Consider the following 20210-nt stretch of genomic DNA (forward strand, 5'->3'; position numbering starts at 1 on the left):
TGGGAAAGCACAGGAAGATAGCCCAAGTTCTTGGACCCCTGTACCCATTTGGGAGAGCCAGTAGACGCTCCTACCTTCTGGGTTCTGTTTGGCTCAGCTCTGGTCATCGCAGCCATTTGGGGAGTGGACAAGCAAATAGAAGATGCTTCTCTGTGTCTTATTCTCTCTGTAAATCTGCCTTTCCAGTATTAATTAATTAATTAATTTTTAAAAAACCTATATCATTCATAAGTAAGAATAATGTCTTAAAGCCTGTAAGTTTCTATCTGCCTTCAATTTGAAGTAAATTGACATTAAAAAAAATAAGCAATGCACACAGTCAGCACCACAAAACAGTTGAACGTGGTTTTCTTGCAAGAAACCTTCAATAACAAGCATGGTGATAACTCCAAGGCCAAACATAAACATCAAACTGAGCAACCAAGTACATAAATTTGTAACACTGAGAATAATGAATAATGAAAAGCTTCTCCTTAACTTTCAGAAACCTGGGCAATTATTAGTTAAAATAAATGTTAAAATAAATGTTAGCCTACTGGCCTACAGCTGACTATAAATAGCAATAAGACATGAGAACACCCCAGGACAGCAATGGACTTTCTAAATATAGGAAGACTTTCTCTAAAGGCTTGCAGAAGAATGCTTTCTTTTGTGAACACTTGGCCTTTATAAAGGGCACACAGACGATAAGGTCAGTGATCCTTAGAGTTTGATAACATTTAAATTATTTCTTTAGTCTGGGAACCCACAGTTTGGAGGCATGAAAATAGAAGCAAGTGGCATTAAATATTTTGCTCATCATCAAGTGGTAAACATAATAATTTTAATACTCTAACCTTTCTGTCTTTTAACACCTCCAACTATAACTGATTGCAATAACAACTTCTTTTCATTTTGCCCAATCTCATATTCCCTCCCTGCTGCATGACTCTTGCTTCTCAAGGATGACAACACTACTTTAAAGGAAAACGTGCTGTAACATTTGTTTTAATTTTACATTCTTGAAACTCACTTTTTTAATCTGTATCTTAAAATATTCTGAGAGTGACTTCCTTTCTTCTCTGTTTAAACAACTCTGTATTTAAAGTGTGTAACAGTAAGCACAGAAAATAGTACGGAGCAAAAGATGAGTGACGCTAACAAGTAGAGGCCAGCACTGGGTGTAGAACTGGCATACTTGAATGAGCTCTTTAAATAATTTTTAGAAAATTTGAAAGAGAGAGAGAGACAGAGACCCCAGCTACCCATTCAGTTCCCAGAAGCCTAGAGAGTTGAAACAGAGCCTGGAACCCGGAGTCTAAAATAATGACTCAATCACCTGCACTGCAGCCTCTTAATATGTACATTAGTAAGATGTTAGAAAGCTGGATGGAGTTGGTACCCAGACAGTTTAACAGGTATCTCAACCTGGAGCCTTATTACAAGACCACCTGCTGTTGCTGGAGTCATCCTTTGAAATAAGATGGAGAAAGAGGGAAGAGAACAGTCTTTTAAATAGTTGCTGAATTTATTTTAACAGGATAAAGTCATAATGTTAATTTCCATTATGCTGTTAATAGAGTCAGTAGTAACAATACTCAACACTGCTATAAGGTATTTCTGACAACATTTAAAATGTCATGATTTCCCAGAGAACAACTTGTCTATTGATCAATTGCTTACATTATAAACATCATATTTCATTAATGTAGGAATTTTACTACATAATCTCATCCATATTTTAAATTTTTATTGAGTGGATTATCTCATTTTCAAACACTCTTGGTATTGATATATACATATATAATACACATGCAAATTAAAACACTTTTAATTATGCTTAAATTTAATTCCTAGTAATACTCTTCATATCTTTCTTTCTATATCCTATCCCACTGATTTAAAAATAGTCATCTGAAGGTCTGAAAATTTGATTTAAAGCAAATATATGGAAAACCCTTGAAATAATGTAGAATGGTGGCAGAAAATAAGAGTCTTCAAAACTACACAGGGCATTCTAATAATAAAACAAAAAATAAAAATCCTATCATTAGGGCATATAATAAAAGCAAAAAATTATAATGCCAAGCAATGACATTTTCAGTAGTTAAGGAGGATGATAACTACTACATAGGAAATGAGCATTTGCAAAGCAGATAAGTTGCCAGTGATGACACATAAGACATATCCAAAATATATTGAAATACTATCATAGAAACTGTTTTTCGCTGAGAAGAGTCATTTGGAATATTTAAGCATTCTTTCTTTCTACTGGAATAATTAGATACTAAATAGGCAGAAAATACTTGGTTTCAGAAGAGCAGATATTAACACATGCAAATTGCGTGTGGTTTTAATTTATGAAATTTTACTCATTCAGAAATGGAAATTTAAGTGTAGCATTGTAGTGTTAAAATGCTACCTTAAACTTGTTATTTTGCTCTTCCTTTTGCATTCACTATTTTGTCATGTATTGAAGTAAGAAATCTAGAAGTAATCCAAGATTCTCGTTAGATTGTTTTACCTTCAAGCTCCCTACTTAGCAAATCGCTAATTCCTGACTCTTCAGTGCCAACTGACTCTTTATTATCTTGCTGCTCTATCACTCTCTGTCATTCTCAGCCTAGCTATTGAAGTCACGTCCACCTCATTGTGAGCACTGTCCCAGACAATTTGGATTTTTGGAAGCACGTGCTGCATGTTATCAAATGTATTCAAATGTACTAAAATCAAACATTCAATACAATTTACAGATAGATAAAAGCTGATTGATATTGCATTTGTTGGATTATATTAATATTCAAAAGTAATAATTATAAATGGTTTTAATTTCAGATGTCAAATATTTATGTAGGTCCTTCCCAAATTCACCATTCTAAGGAATGTGCATTTACTGTTGTGTAAATGCAAATCGCAATGATATCATTTTGACTCCCACCTTCTCTCTGAAGCAAGCTGACCATTTGTCAGCTTAGTTGGTACCATTTTCCAGCTATGGAGTGGAGCTGTTCTTCAAAGACTTTCTAACTAGTTGGTTCAGTAAGGTTCCTAAGTGTCTCTTCTTAAACAGTAGTAAGAAGTGTTGTAACACAAGATTTAAATTTCTCAGCTACTTTTTCTAGCCTGGACAGAAAAAAATCTTTGCCATAGCTATACTCAGGCTACTTGCTACCCTTCCCTGAAATTCCATTGTCCTAATTTTCAGTCCTTTAAAAATGATATATGTTTACATTTATTTTAAAGGCAAAGACAGAATAGGTATACTCCAGAAATGCCCACAAAAGTCAGGCTTAGGACAGACAGAAGCCAAAAGCATGAAAGTCATTTATGAGTTTCCCATGGGTGGAGGGGAGAGGAGTGGTAAGGACCCCCAAGTTCCTGAGTAATTAGCTGCTGTCTCCCGGTGGGTACCTTAGCAGGAAGTTGAATTGGATGTGAAGTCAGGACTCAAATTCAGGCACTCAGGTATGGAAACCAGGCATCCCACATAGCAGACTAACCACCGTGCTATATCTCGAGCTTTTTCAATCTTAGATTTCCTGCTTCATTCAGGGAGGCATTCTACTTAGGCAATAGTCATGAAGTGAACAGCCCAGGTACTGAGACATCTGAATGTTCAGACTGTCATCCTGATGATCATACCAGCTCTGTGTGTGTGAGAAAGTGTTTATAGAATAAATATATAACTCAAGGAAGAAATAGTGACATTAACTAACATTCTGCATAGCACATGATAATAATAAAAAGCCAGTTTATGGGGCTGGTATTGTGGCATAACGGGTACAGCATCTGCCTACAATTACAGTGTTCCATATGGCCACTGGTTCAAGTCCCTAGCTGCCCCATTTCCTGTTAATGTGCCTGGGAAATTAGTGAAAGATGGACCAAGTACTTGGACTTCTGCATCCACATGGGATACCCAGAAGAATTTCCCTAGCTGTTGTGGCCATTTGGGGAGTGAGCTAGGATAGGGAAGATTTTCTCTCTCTATCACCCTCTCTCCCTCCCTCCCTCCCTCTGCAACTACATTTCCAATGAATAAGAAGTAAACCTTAAAAAAAAGAATAATAAGAAGAAAAAGAAGCAGCCAGGTTCTATGGGGACATCAGCAGACTATCACTCTATGGAGTAATGCCTCAGGATAGTATATAAACTAATACTAAGTATCCACAGAATGTGAGGTAAGTTGTATAGGCCTCGAAAAAAAGTTAGTGCGTGTTTGATGTAGTAGTTACGATGCAGTTTTCTTGAACACTTACATTCTGTATCACAGTGTCTAGGTTCAAGTCCAGCTCCCACTAACGCGCACCCCGAAAGGCAACAGATGATGGTTCTAGTAGCTGAGTCACTGCCCTCCGTGAGGCAGACACAGAATGAGCCCCTGGTTCCTGGCTTCAGCCTGACCCAACTCCAACACACGCACATTCTCTCTCTCTTGTTTGCTCTCATTGCTTGTCTCTATGCCTCTTAAATAAATTTTAAAAATCTTGAATGTTGGAAAGTAGTAACTGGTTAAACTACCAACTAGTCTCTTGATTTAAGGCTTCTAAACTTTTTTCTTCTTTAAAACTCAAATAGTGAAACTAATGTTTTGATAGTGTCATTAAGAAATATAGATTATATAATCTATGTCTGAGTATTATATCTGGCACATATTTAATCTTTTTGTTCCTTTGACAAATCATAAAGCATAACAGCTGTGTCATCATTCATGTATTCACTAATTTTTTTATAATAAACAAGAAAAACTTGGACTTCATTGTATCTCTCGTGTGCTTTTAAAGTCAGAAAAGTTGAAAATTATTTTGAGAGGAAATTAATCAACATTCTAATGACTTTTAAAAAGTTAACTATTTAAAATAGGAAAAAAAACATTAGTTTTTGTTCCTTGGACTCATAGACAGCTGGTAAGTCAGAAGAGAAAGGATTTAGAAAGTATTATGTATCAGAATCCAGTTCTGACATCAGGGCTGCCACTGACTGTGTAAGATGTTGGTCTAGTCAATGAACTTCTTTTGCTTTAATTTCTGCTTCCGTAGTGAACAAGTAATATGACTTGTCACCAACTAACAGCTCTTCTACAGCTGTCTCAGCATAAGTATTAAAAAGATCAGCTGATAAATTATTTATAAACCTTTTAAAATATTAAATAAATGCTATAAAATGTCCTAACACAAAGACAAAAGCATGTATTAATTTGGTGTTTTAGTTATATGTGCTAATAAAAACTTTAAAAAGAGATAGCTCTCAACTAAGTAAAATAGAACATATTACAAGTAATTCTAGTGTGATTTCTTGTGTTTTTTAAATCTTATGTTATCATTTGGTAATATATAAAGACATATACTAAAGAAAATGGTTATAGCTCATCCCTTAAATTTGTGAAGTCTTTTATAAAACTGGAAAATGGACTGAAATATGAATAAGAAAACTTTTTTCAGCTGAGGCAAACAGCTCTATGATTTTGAGAAAATAAGTATCTGGAATAAGATGATCAAGAATAAATTCAAAATACTTTTAGTGGCTCTAAGAGCCACATACAAAATTCTATGTCATACAATGTGATTAAGTCAACACTGGAAGACCTGTTTCAAAATGAGAATGTAAAATAGGGAGATAGTCAACTGAAAACAGTTAACTGTCACATAATGCAGAAATAACAAGCATTATAATGAAGCAATTCTTTCTGCCCAAACGCCAAACCTTATGAGGCTGGCCTGAAAGAACACAGATATTAGTTGCCATGGTTGAAGTAAACTTCATGAAAATACAACTAAACAGCAGAGATTCTGCCTGTGCTGCGCGATTTTACCTTAGTAAGCATGAAAGATCAATTATAGGAAAGGAAGATACTGAAGTAGGCTTAGCACACATTCCCACAGGTTGTGCATAAGTTTTGAACTATGTTTGCGGATTCTGAGGATCCATTAAAGCTTTTTTTAAGATCTTATTTAGGCTATATTTTATTTATTGTGGTAACAGAATAAAAGGTAAGTGGGTGAAAAATAGTTTTAGGTAAGTGTGAGTGAGTAGTTAGCCTACAGTTACAAAATACATCTAAGAGATGATGGAACAGTAATCAGAATAAGACTGGAAATAAAGAATATTTGAGGAACTGAATGGAAGGAAGTTAACAATGAAGCTTGGAAAATGAGTGGGTGTGAAGAATTTGTGAGGTAAAGTGATCGATGATAAACGTTGAGATTTACTTCATAGGTCCCTGAAAAAATTATAGTAGTATAAATCAAAATAATGAGGAGAATGAAGTTTTTGAGGGTAGAAATAGAGATGCAGAAAGCAAGAGATTTTATTTTGAAATTTTTCAATTTGGAATTTTACGGTCATCCATAACGGAACATCCAATGAGCCATATTCTCAGAGGTTTTAAATGATTACCAGGATGGGAAATTATAGGTTGAGTGTCATCAACATACAGGTAGGAGTTTAAGCCTTTGAACATAAAGAGGGAAACAAAGATGCTGGGGATTATCAAAAGCAAAGAAGTATGTGGGAAGACAACGAATCTTGAAGACAAAAAAAAAAAAGAGTACGTCTGCCTTCATCAAAATTTATTAGTTAAAATTTCTCATTTTAAAGTTTAGATTTGGGGCTCAACACTGTGGCTCAACAGGCTAAGCTGCCTCAAATTGTGACATCCCATATGGGCACTGGTTCATCTCCCAGCTGTTCCACTTCAGATCTAGCTCCCTGATTATAACCTGGGAAAACAGGAGGAAGGCCCAAGTCCTCTGCGACCGTGTGCCCACATGGGAGACTCAGACAAGGCTCTTGGCTCATGGCTTCAGATCTGTTCAGCTCCTGTCGCTGTGGCCATTTGGGGAATGAACCAGCAGATGGACCATCTTTGTCTCTATCTCTCCTTCTCTCCGTACACCTGCATTTCAAAAAAACTTATTAAAAAAAGGCTTTGATTTGTTGAAGACTGTGTTGGAGGGGAGTCACCATTTGTGTTTGGGCTAAAGAATGCTTGAGAGGAAAAAAATACTGGTATCAATGAACAAGTTGCAAATTCACTAAAATAATCTAAAAATATTTCCATGTCAAGAAACATGGCTGATATTTGCACTTATGTGAAAAAACTTGGTGGGGAAGAATAGTGAAAGCTTTGCACCAATCAAGTCACTGGTGTTGAACTCAATGATCTTTGATTGCATTATCTATTAAAGCAGTTAAATTGAGTTCACATCCTTAATATTCTGTGAAGTAAAATGGAGAATTCTATGAAATAGTTTTACTGTATACCCAAATATATAGTTGTCTTAAGCAAAGCAATTTTGAGACTTAACAGCACAAACCAGCCACTTTCTTAGTAGATCACCATTTTTATTTGAAAGAACACTAACAGGAAAACTGTGATTATTTAGATGTGAATATTTGGTAGTTTCTTAAAAATGAATTATTTGAGTTTGTTAATTCAAGGGGAGAATGATCCAATAGCAACTTTTGACAATACCTAAGAAATCAAACAAAAATACAATTTTAGATAATTTATTATTTATCCCTGTCAGGTTTCAATTTCTCAATTCTGAAAGGCTTTTCTGAAGAAAGAGGCAGTGTTGCTAACATGTGCTGCAGTATGGTGAAATATGCCATTATTTTTGACAATTTACCTGATCCAGTCAACCAATGGAAAAATCTCGAAAAAATATCCATTCAAATTATGGATAACCATTGGAAACCATGGAAAAGATAGCCATTCAGATTTAGTAATGGAAATTATAATGAAATAACATACATAAAGCATACTGATAGAATTTGAGGTTTCATAATGAAAGAAGAATCTACAATTATCGGGGGGAAAAAGTCATTGAAATTTTACTCATTTTCCAGCTTAAAAAGATCTGAATAAGACACAGTCTCATCGTATACTTCAAATAAAACAACGTATTGAGATTGAATGCAGAAGCAGATTCAATACGACAGATGTCTTTTATGAGCCAGATATTTGCAAAATTTAGTTTACAGAGTTCCAAGCTGAAATGTCAGACTCACAATTTTTTATCTTGGAAATAATATTTTTATTAAAAAGGTTTATATAAGCATGATGGTTGATTATTTTTATTTAAGTGCATTAGTATACAAGTTTCAGTTTTTTCCATTTCTCATGTGGTAAATACCAATAGTTATTCTACATGTAGGAAAAATCGTAATTCCTCACAATTATTTAAGACTATAACAGATATCTGAGACCAGAAAGATTCAAAAGAACTAGTTTGAGCATACCGCAAAACTATTTAAGAGCTCTTTAAACTTTTCAATTTCATCAAGTAACAGTTGGGAAGTTAAAAAAAAAACAAACTGCATTACTAATATTGGGACAGGAAGAATTTTCTGCTTTTTCTTTCTCATTTTTAGTTTTTAAACTTAAAATCAACTGTACCCTTTGTGTTAGGGAGGAGTCTCAGAGCACACTGGTGGCATTCTCTCCATTCCTCCTTCCAAGCCTGTGAGTCTCATTTCATGTGTCCCATTTACAGGAATAAAATTAGCATGTTATCCAGTCACCATTTGGCTCATGACTCAATGTCACTATAAAAATCATTTTAACAGCTTCATAGGCCCAACTTCTTTTAGGACATACATCGATGTGGAACCCTTTGATTTCTTTAATTTAGGAGCGGTAAGTACATACCTCTTGAAATCTATTTAAGCCTTTAAATTCTACTAGAGTAAAACTTTCTGGCTTACTTCAAAAACTGCGTACGTGGTACTAACAAAAAGAAGCAAATAACATGAATCATGAATCTCAGATAAGGAATTAATCATGCAAAGGAATATTTCTTAGAGCACTAACAATACTGCTTTCGTTGTTAAAGAAACAAGCACTGGGCTATTTTAAGACGAGAAAAACAAAAGAACAGGCTTATTTCTTATAAATAAATTTTCATTGAATTTTTAGATGTCAATGCTTAAAGATTTATGCTTTAAAGTTTAATTTCAAATAGTTCAATACCTAAATAATAAATAGTATTTTTTCTTACTCTCATCAGGCTGAACAGAATAGGCAGACAAGTAAATCTTTTAGATAACGGCATACAACAAAATTACATTTTTACAATATCCATATACAATACTATTTAATCATTGCTAGAAAATTCCAGTTACAAAAACACAAAGAATTAAAATACAGGGTTTTTTTTTTTTTAGCATTTGTTCATTTTTATAAGGTCCAAATATTTACTAACATCTATGCTATTTAAGGTCCATCAAGCTGCTGATATTTATTTGATTTTTTTTTTGGAAATTTATTTTGTCTTTGATTTTTGGGAGAAGGAAATAGGTGAATATCTGTCACATGCAAGTTTGTGGTGACTGTTGTCCAGAATCTCAAAATAAAAGTAGAAGTCATGTATACAGTATTGCACTTGGTATACAGGAGACTTTCAGATATATGGTACTCCTGTTACTAAATAGAAGACCCGTGTCCAAATGACTGACTGAGAAAAAAAGCCACCAAGTGTGTAACAGTAACTGTTTTTGAGCAACTAACAAGAACTAACATTAAAAAAAATCTTTTGATCTTGAAGAAAGAATATAAGTACAAGCCATCTATATTTTTTAAAAAACGGCTATATTCCTCCATTCATGTATTTAGCTTATACTATTGGAAGCTTTTGTTCTTTCACTGGCAAGTAAATCTATTTCCTAGAGAAAGAAACGTAAGAAAAATGAAAAATATTTGAAATATTGCTTCTATATTAACAACTATTATTATACTAACAGTGAAGTAGGTATCATAATAGAGCACCTACCACTTAGTTGTGCTGTTATTTTAAGAGTGTAAAATTGGTGCACATTAGTTTAATAACCATTTTTTACAAATGCTTACTAAGAGGGCAAGTTAATAGGAATAATGCCCCAACATTTTCCATAATGAAATGAAAGCTAACTATGAACATTTTAAAGGTGAACACAGTATACATTTAAATCTTTCTTAACACTATTTCTGAATTTGGTGATATTACTTCAGAGTTCAATGAATGACAATTCAAAATTAATTTTTGGCTCTGTCATATAATAAGTACAATTACCACTGTTAACAATATGAAATACAATATGAAATACTCATATATGGGGTACAAATAACACAACACAAATTCTCTGCCTTGATCTTAATATTTAAAAATTCCTTAATAGTCATACTAGCAAAATTAATTAGATGTCAATACCACATGAATGTAGTATTATGGAGGTCTACACAGGAAGATGAGAAGGCCAAAAATAAAAATATTGCTGGGCTCCTAAATCTTATCATGAAATATATGAAAGTCAAGGACCTTTATTTCAAAATGCATTGCCTGTTCTGTAAGTCACCCAGACCTGGATAAGTTAGGCTTTTGGAGGTGACTTAGCAGTCACTTAAAACAGCTGAGACTCTTTTCTTCATCTAAAAACTGAAGATGTTTTCTACTTCTTAATGTTGTTCTTATGCTATAGGAAATAATCGCAGCTGTGGTTTTTTTTCTTTCAGTTTTTAAAATTGATTTTATTCATTTGAAAGTGTAAAGAGAGAGACAACGAGAAAAGGAGAGACATAGACAAAGAGGTGTTCCATCTGCTGGTTCACTCCACAAATGGCCACAACAGTAAGAGTTGGGTTAGTCTGAAGCCAGACGCCTGGAGCTTCTTCTGGCTCTCCTATGTGGGTGCTGGGGTCCAAAGTTTTGACCCCTATCCACTTCTCTGTGAGGCACATTAGCAGGGACCTGGTGAAAGTGGAGCAGCTGGGACATGAACCAGCACCTGTATGGGACGTCAGCACCACAAACTGTTATTGAGAAAAACTTTATCACTATGGGTCTGGCACAATGGCTCAGTGGCTAAACCTTCACTTTGCCAGTTCCTGGGATCCCATTAGGGCACCGCTTTGTATCCTGGCTGCTCCACTTCCCATTCAGCTCCCTGCCTGTGACTTGGGAAAACAGTAGAAGATGGCCCAAAAGCCTTGGGACCCTGCATCTGTGTGGGAGACCTGGAAGAAGCTTCTAGCTTTTGGCTTCAAATTGGCTCATCTGGCTGTTGTGCTCACATGGAAAGTGAACCAGCAGATGGAAGATCTTTCTCTCTGTCTCGCCTTCTCTCTGCAAATCTGTCTTTCCAATAAATATAAATGAATCTTGAAAAAAAATGTTTATCACTGTGACTTCATCTTTCCATCAACATTTATAAGATACTTGACAAACTGGTATGCATGTCTAAATCTAACCTTTGTAAAGCAACATGGAAACAACATACCATTCGGTTAAAGGTGATATAGATACCTAAAATATCTTTGCAATGAATGACATTGATTACTCCAAGGTCAAAAACTTTATCCAAATTCGAACTCAAAAAGGCAGCAAATAGGCAGAAAGACTGGACTTGGACTTCATAGCTCTAACTACCACGATGTTAATTAACCAATTATGTAAAGATGAGAAGCCTACTTGGGCTATATAATCCTCAGATTGTTCACCTATATTAACTCCTTTGAATGAAAAGATGACCTTTCAGTATTTGACGCATGTATGTATAATTAAGCCTAGTATATAATTATGATAGTAAAATGCAGTTCCTATCTTGTCAGAACCTTCAATCTATCTGTTAGAATTAACCATAATTTTAGTAAGACTGTAAGTGCGCTTTATGGGCACAAACCAGACCTTTGGTGTTCTTGCTGAAAAGAAAGTGAAGAGAGTTAGAAAAGCAAATGGAGTCTGGCTGGATGTTGAGTGATAAACAGCCATTTCAACCAGCAAGATCCCTGGGGATAGGCACCCCAGGTGGGGCAGCAGATGTGAGCAAATACAGCAGCGCAGAAGTTCTGAGAAAACATCATGTCTATCCAGAGCAAGCTGTAGATCACTGGTTGAAATTAAGACAGCAACAACGGGACATTTCCAGAATGCAGGAAGTTAAAAGAAATGCTAGAAAAAATTGGAATATGTTCTACAGGATGTGGGGTTGACTTTGAAGATCATTCAGAGAGACTAAAAGGTAGCTCTGTAGTGTTTTTGAGTAAATTTTGTGGCATGGAAAAATTTGGGAGTAGAAGAATTCAGCAATAGTGTTAGTTGAGCTTACTCCATATTTTGGGGGGAAGAATCATGAACTATCAAATGAAAACAATGTGGCCTGGCAAATAACTGAACATGTATATGAGGTAGGAAAATGAGTAAAAATATGCTCTAGCATGCTGTGTCATGTAGATGGGAAGTGAGTGATGAGTTGTCAAGGAAGAAACAAAAATCAATATCATGTCTTATAGAGATCAATTAACCCAGAAAAGAAAGATACAGATTTTACAGTAAAATGTTGTTTAAATAAAGGAAGAAATTTAACAGAATTTACAGCAGAGGTTCTGTATCTTCTCAAAAAAAGAGCCATTTCTGAAGGGGTATAAATAGAAGATTCAACCAGAGGTGAATTAAAGAATTTCTGAGTTAATTCTCACTGTATACTAATAATAGAGTCAGAAATTTCTAGTTGAGCCAATTGGCACAATTTTGTTACTTAAGTAACACTGAGCCACCCAGCGGTAACATCAAAGCAAGCATACTATGGAGTCTTCCTGGCAGTGAGGTATACATTACAAAATCACAACAGATAATAGAAACTTCTTGAAGCTAACAGGAAATAAAGTGTATGAAACGATGGGCAACTGATTGATACAGAATTGGACCTAGAAAAGACTAAAATTTAATAGGTTTAAGGAATTAATGACAGAATCAGTGTGAAGAACCGAGTCACAAGTGTAAGAAGAAAAGGCTGGCATGGCTAGAGGAAGGAGCTTTCAAATTCAAGATTTTAGAAAGGAGGCAATTTTGAGTGACCATTGTTTTTGTTTGTTTTGTAACTTTCACTTGAAATTTCCTTATCACATTATCCTGTTGTTCTACTTTACTTGCTATCTATGCAAGAGGAAAATTCAGTTTTCCCTCAGGTCACTCCATACATCAGTGACACAGCAGGAACTCAAACTGGGATCTTTTGAAGAGCATTTTCAAAGATGAAACAGGGGCTAGCATTGTGGCATCGAAGGTAAAACCATTCCCTATGACACCAGCATCCCATATGGTTGCTGGTTCCTGTTCTGGCTTCTCTACTTTCTATTAGCTCCCTATTAATAGCCTGGGAAGAGCAGCAGAGGATGGCTGAAGTGCTTGGGCCCCTGCCACCCATGTGGAAATCCAGGATGCATCTCTGGGCTCTTGGCTTCAACTAGGCTCAGCCCTCGACTCTTGTATCCACACGGTGTAGTGCCAGGGGCAGGGGAGGGAGTTTGAGATGAGGGAGTCAAAATGAGAAGATAGAAGACCCCCCTCTAACTTGTTAAAATCAATAAATCTTTTTAAAAGAGTTAACGAAGTAGAAAGTCACAGTTCTAGTAAATGGAAACTGGTGTTACTGGTTTCTTCACTTTTACACAATAAAAAAAAGCATACAAAAACTTGCTTCTTAAGTTTATCTGATGCCTCCTTCTTTACTGTTTTAGTCTCTTATTCAAAAAAGGAATTGAACAGCTCCTTTCTTGTTGTACACCGGGAGAATTCTAATCCTACAGGAATAGGTGACTAGTTGTCCTGCTATGTAAATTGCATCATACTATTTTGGAGTGTATGTCCATAATGATACATGTGTTTTACCATTATGCTGTCCCCCATATTTGTTTAATTTTGGAGACTCCTTTCTGTTGATACTGCTATGTGTCTTTAATCTTAACAATAGTAAAATGTAATTGGAATGGTTATGGGCAAGAAGGTAAGTGTATCATTTTGAAGTGGTATTTAAATGGATTAACCCAACAAATTCTTCATTGTTTCAAATCAGTATTGATCTGTCTTTGGCATTAAGGGAAATTTCTCAATTTAAGCTCAGAAGAAGACATTAAAGATTTATATTTAGTGATCCTTTTAAATAAGCATATTTCATATTTTAGCCTGAAATATTGTTCTTCCTTAAATCTTCAGTTATATCACCAAATTTTGGAAAACTACTTTAAAGTTTCAATCTGGAGTGTTTGCTACTGCTCTCCAAGCAAGGGCTTGTTGAAGAGGAAAAGGAAGTTATTTTCCCTGGCTAGCAACCACATGATTACTGATACTGTTAAAATTATTAATATTAGAGAAAGAATGTTGTGAAGGAAACTATGCAGCATGAAAACTAAACCTGACTCTGCATGTTTCTGAAAATCAAGTTTGATAATTAATTATATTGATTTAGTGTTTTGTCCATGATGCTTTTATACCACAAGAACAGAGTTGAATAGTTGGATCAAAAATAATATGACCCTCCAAGCCTGAATGTTTACTGTGAGGCCCTGACCTTGATCTGAATACTTAAGACAAGAATCAAAGCACTACTCACTTGGTGTACATGTAAATAAAACAATTGTTTCATAGTCACGTTATGCAAAGTCCAGTAGTTTAGTAAGTTCCTTTGTTAAATGCTTACTATTGGCCACCATATTATTTAACTGTTCTTTTTTTCTCTCTCTTTTATAGTCCCTGCTATGTGGATATTTGTTAGCAATGACTGATGTGGAAACTACATATGCAGATTTCATTGCTTCAGGAAGAACAGGTAGAAGAAATGCAATTCATGACATCCTGGTTTCTTCTGCAAGCGGCAACAGCAATGAATTAGCCTTGAAATTAGCAGGTCTTGATATCAACAAGACAGGTAAGTCTTTTGACACCTATCTCTATCAACATAGAATGATTTGCAGCATTTAACTAAGATCAAGGCACAAAAAGACAGTTTTGAAAGGAATCAAGTGACAAGAGCTTAAAAAAAAAAAAAAGAAAAAAAATTCCAAGGCCAGACAAAAATCTCTGACCAATCTCTTGATATTTCCCATTTCACTTTCAATGAATTTTCTTTACAGTTCCCTGATCAAATATTGAGTCCTTAATCTAATTTTATTAATGCAATAAAAATACACATGATTTTAAAAAAAATCTCACACACTATAAAAAGCTCTGAAAATGCTTATACAGAATATTTCAGGAAGTTAAAGCTCCCAGTCTTGACAATATTAGTCCCTCTAATGATTTATTCGTAAATACTAAATAAATTTTACAGGTGAGCCTCATGGACCTTAATTCTAAGAAGCATTTCAGAAGAATATGGTCTTAAGAACCAATTTTGTGGGAAATGAAAGTAAAATAGTCTGTTGAGTGAATCTTGGCTCAAGAGGTCTTTTAGTTTTCCTTTCTTGATAGAAGTGTTTTGTGAAAAAAGTGTTTCTTATTTTGCTTTTAATTACAACTCAACGAGTCTGACTTCAGCATTAAAAATGAAAAATTAGTTTGATACAATAAAATGGTTGACAGCCTTCCTTCTAAATATTAAAGTCCTCTACTATCCCCTCCTCTTTAGCTTTTCCAAGTGTCGAAGTTGAATATGTTTCCCTTCAAAGACATGCACAAAAATAACCTTTAGAAGTAGGAAGAATTCATGATAAAGAACCATAATGCTTTGTAAGCGAAAATCATTTATCACAGTTTCTGACCTTAACAGTAACCATTCAATGTCTTCACTAGTAGAATTTTTATGGCAAAGCCTGCAGTTCACAGGAAAACTGAGTATATATACCAGTGTATACATCCTAAAATACCATAAGGACACAGTAGCTCACAGATTTTAAAATTCAAATTAATAATAAAACTTTAATATCACCTTGAAATAGTTACATCTTCATATTTCACTGCCTCTTTTAAAATCAGTAATGACTTCCCAAAGCAGATCTGAGAAAAACTACAGGGAATTATGATTTTGTGACATGAGATGGGTAAATACATATTTTATGTTGCCTATGAGACTTTGCTAATAATTTCTTTCATTAGATTTTTAAGTTTCATACATTAGTGTACCATTTTAAACAATCTGTATTAATTGTATTCACCCTTAATATTGAGACACTTTAATTCATCATGTAATTTAGCTTCTCCTTTTTCTGTTTGCCTTAAAAGTGAGAATATCCCCAACTCGTTTCTTACACAAGAGAAAATGTTAAACATAATTGTTATCAGTCATCTAAATAATAAATTAGTGCTTCACTTCAATAAACATGAAAAATAATCATATTTTAACTAAGTATTTTATAACTAAATAACTTAGAGTAGAATGAAATAAATATTTTTCAGGTTGTCAGGTTCTAGTCTCTTGAAACAATTTCTCCTCAAATCATAAAGTTCACAAGCAGCAAAGTAAAAACAGCATTGACTTTATTATTCTAAGGTACAAAAAAAAGTAATAACCACATGAAAGTCTAAAATACAAAAAGAAGTATCACTCCTGTGAAACGCTTTTTTGCACTGCTGTCTGAGGAATGAAGCAGTTTCCTCTTACAGCTCCTACGTTTCTGCTTCCTTTTAGTTTATATTCAACAATTTTGCTGCCTCGTGTTTACCTTCTGATTTCTTAGCAAGCTCCATTTCTTGACAGTTTTGCTTGCATCGTAAGTCTAGGCTTGAAGAAATGCCACCAGATATCTAGAAAATCTGAAACCCCATAGGAGTCAAGTCTTTCATCTTGTACTTATGCAGTCACTTTGATCCTTAAACATCCTACTAACATCTACTCTAATCTGATTCCATTCCCTTAGTTACCAAGAGTGTATCCTACGTAGCAAGTTCCGGCACCATGCTAATCCACATATCCCACAGGCAGCCCATCTGCGTATGCTGGGAGCCTTTCCATTTTTCTGACAATAAAATCAGCATATAAAAATAATGTGCAATGCTTGATCATACCATTGAAGCCTCGTTAGGACACAACATGATTTTTCTATGAGAACTTTTTAAAATTTTCCATTTCTTTGGAGTATGGTCAGATGTCTGGTGGGGACTTATTAAGAGTACTGTTTTTCAACATTATGGTCAAAAAAGCTATCAACCCACTTATTTTCAACCATGAGAATTATAACAAACTTTTATCAAATACTGGTGTAATTTATTTTAGGAAATACCCCAAAATATTTTGTTCACCAAGCCATATTGGTTGCCTAGGAACCAAATAACAGGAAAAATGTTAATCTCTGAATTAAGGATTCTCTAAAGCTTGTACTCTTACAAAGCTATCCCATATTGTGAAAGCATTGTTCCGTCTCAATGTGTGCTATATCACTAGCTAAGACTATTGCCTAAATGTGTAGTTCTGAGGAGATGACAGATTTGCTAAAATTGTGCATGTGATCTGTAAGGTCAGATCAGACACCATTATAGCTAACAAGGAACTGTTCGGCTAACCATATGTCCTTTTATATCCCACTACTGTTTTTACTTTGCACTAATACAACCTCTGAGCAGTCAGTTGTTTATCATCAATTGTTGTACATATTTGAAAACTGCCATTTTAAAATGTGCTCAAGTAAGGTAGAGAAAAAAGATTCCTCTCATTTTTTATTTCCACTTAAAGACACTTCTTTCTGCAACATGTCACACATTGGTGATCGGATTTCCTAGCTATTTATCAAACCTGTTAATAATTGCTAGTAATTATTAAAATGTTGTTTGTGTCAATTTCACAGAATTAACCATTCATTGGAAATTCTGAGCTATTTTTTTGGTGGTGACCTGAGCACCAAGAAAATGCACTTGTCTCTATGAGAGTTTCAGACGTTCCAAGTATTTCTGAAGTTTTCATTATGATGTTTTGTGAGCCAGTAAATAAAAGTGATAGTTTTCGTTGTCCTTACCCTTTTTTCAACTTCTCTTGCAGAAGGTGAAGAAGATGCACAAGGAAATTCAGCAGAACAAAGTGGGGAAACCCAAGGTGAAGCAGCAAAACCTGAAAGCTAACGCCCCACTCTGACCTTCTGCAACACCTGACAATGTCTCACATGTCCAGGCGCGGATGGAATGCAGTTGTTTCCATGAGTGAACAGGGGAAAAAGAAAATGTCTGTACTGCCTCCCAGGAGCCTGCTCATTATCATGATCAAAATGGGAGCAGAGGCTGTGGTTGCAGACAGACTTTTCTCTACCTCTGTCTTTAGCAATGGTTGAAATCATGTGGTTTGTGTTTGGACGTCATTTTCAGATGGATCCTTTCACCTGACCATATGATGAAATGCTTGTAGAGAGTAGCACAGACCTAGATGATGATTCTTCCTGTAGCATCTGGCCCCTTACAATGTCAGAGGATTTAATTGTGTCTAATTGCAAAGGATTGGTTGAACCCCAGAGTTTGAATAACTCTGGCTCAAGTATTCACCCAGTAAATGAACCATCCAGAAAGCACCGTTTTTAGCATTGTATATCCATGTGTTTACTGCTGTGTTACTGTTTTGTATTGTACAATCTAGATGCTCAGCACTGCCCCCTTCTTTGAATGCTTATGAAAAACAAATATGATGTATATTACTGTGAATTTTTATACCACTCATTTTTAAAAGGGCTGCATTTTTATTTTAATTTTTTCATAGTGTGATGGTGTGCACAGGATAGAATACACCTTTTTAAACATAATCTTTCCCCTTGATGCTGATGTGGATGAATTGATTCAGTCTACCAGATTGATCAAGACTCTTTTGTTTTATTATGCAGGTATCTAAAAATACCCACTAATGTGAATATTTCCTGAAATCAATCAGTTGGATGTCTGTACTGAGCAGACTTCAATTTGTAAATTTCCTTTTATTCTCAACAGGAGAAACTTCTCCCAACTTTTAAGCTTTTTAACTAGGAGACCTTTAAAGAGTTGGAAATGTAGAAAAGCCAAGAAAATGCAGATAACTGTTCTGTGGAATCACATTTTTCAAATGTTTTATGTTCCTCATTTGCAGTAAGCAAAAAAAACAGAGAACATGATCTCCTTGCAATTTGGATGCCAATCACAAAATAAAGCCCTCATGTTTTGATTTCATGTCTTTTTTCAGCCCTAACAAATTCAAATGTTATTATGCACTTTTTAATGTTTGTAAACTTTTACTAATAATGTGAACTACATTCTGATATAATTATCATCCTTAGAAATTTACAGATCCTCATTGATACTGTTGATGGCCTCTCTTGTGTTTATATGGAAAGTTACTGTAAGTTGTGGAATTCCCCTGGTCAGTATTAAGAAATCACTTATTAGTTATCATAAATAAGGAACCAGTAGTTTGCCAATGGTTTATGCATTACTGGACAGTCTACAGCAGAAAGTCCCTTTATAGTAAAGGACCCATTCAGCTGTCCTTTAGGGCTTAGATACAGTTCTAGGTGAAGTAGGTAAAACTGCATTTTAGCAGGTACCCTATGTGGTCCCACCAGGAACTCAGCCCTTCTTTACAGTTACAGATAGGTCAAAAGACAAGCCTACTTAGAGCTCCCCTTACAGTACTTCTCTACTGACTGGGATAGGCACACACATCTCATTTGACCTTTAATCAGCTATTACTAGAAGAAAAATTAGCAATATCTTTCTGAAAACAGGAACAGGACAGATCAAATTTTAGACAACTTCTATCCAACCCAAAGAAGGCGACAGGTCCAGCTAAAATTTAAATTTATCTACTTATTACTACAATCATAGATGTGAAAAGATGTTCCTGGGACCTGGAAAATCTAAAACATACTGTCCATATAATCATTCTTTAATATCCTCCTCAACTATCATTGTAGCTTTCTTGTGATTCTCTTCTTCCTTAAAGTTGTGTAATTTTAAACTGATTTCCTGTGATTTTGTAAAGTTTAGATTCAGTGCTGAGTTTATGTGAAGGATTTATATTCCTGTGTGATATATTATATTAATGCATGTGGTGCCATGCTTGTCTTTGAATTTATAAATTGTGCTAAACTGTGAAGTCGTATGGAGCTTTTGATTTAGTTTGACTTTTTATTGCTACATTTTCTACTTTGAATATATTCAACCCCAATCTGGGAAGGCAGTGTCTAAATTGGGAAGGCATTCCCAAGCTGAGAAGAGAAAGACAGTTTCCAATATATCCACATTTTATAAGTTTTGTTTAGCAAAAAATTCATAGATTCTACAATTTTGTTTTAACATCTTTTATGTGCAAATCAATAATACACATAAATCTGAATTTGTTAGGAAAGAGTAGAAAACAAAGACTTTAGTTCAATAATAGGCATTGGATGCCAATACTATCCCAATGCCAATCACTTTGCAACATGTATTCACTCATTTAATCCTCTAACTAGTCAACTAAACTGATATCATTATCCCGTTTCATAGATTAGAAAATCAACACTCAGTAGATAATAACTTTTCCAAGTTTAA

At 34.8% G+C, this 20210-nt stretch overlaps 1 protein-coding gene across 3 annotated transcripts in view; it reads left to right on the forward strand.

Moving 5' to 3' along the window:
* The window catches only part of PKIA (cAMP-dependent protein kinase inhibitor alpha), an 82887-nt gene extending 63114 nt beyond the window's left edge, over positions 1–19773 (forward strand). For 2 of the 3 annotated variants that reach the window (XM_058668757.1, XM_004588065.4), the window contains 2 exons: positions 14484–14661; positions 17704–19773. In XM_058668757.1, the coding sequence (XP_058524740.1) occupies positions 14511–14661; positions 17704–17783 (231 nt within the window). In that variant the 5' untranslated portion in view covers positions 14484–14510 and the 3' untranslated portion in view covers positions 17784–19773. Of the gene's footprint in view, positions 1–8467; positions 8621–14483; positions 14662–17703 lie in introns of those variants that run through there. The other variant, XM_058668756.1, reaches the window with a different exon arrangement.
* The last annotated feature ends 437 nt before the right edge of the window (positions 19774–20210 follow it).

This window comes from Ochotona princeps, chromosome 9 (genome assembly GCF_030435755.1).
Source record: "Ochotona princeps isolate mOchPri1 chromosome 9, mOchPri1.hap1, whole genome shotgun sequence".
NCBI classification, from domain to species: domain Eukaryota; kingdom Metazoa; phylum Chordata; class Mammalia; order Lagomorpha; family Ochotonidae; genus Ochotona; species Ochotona princeps.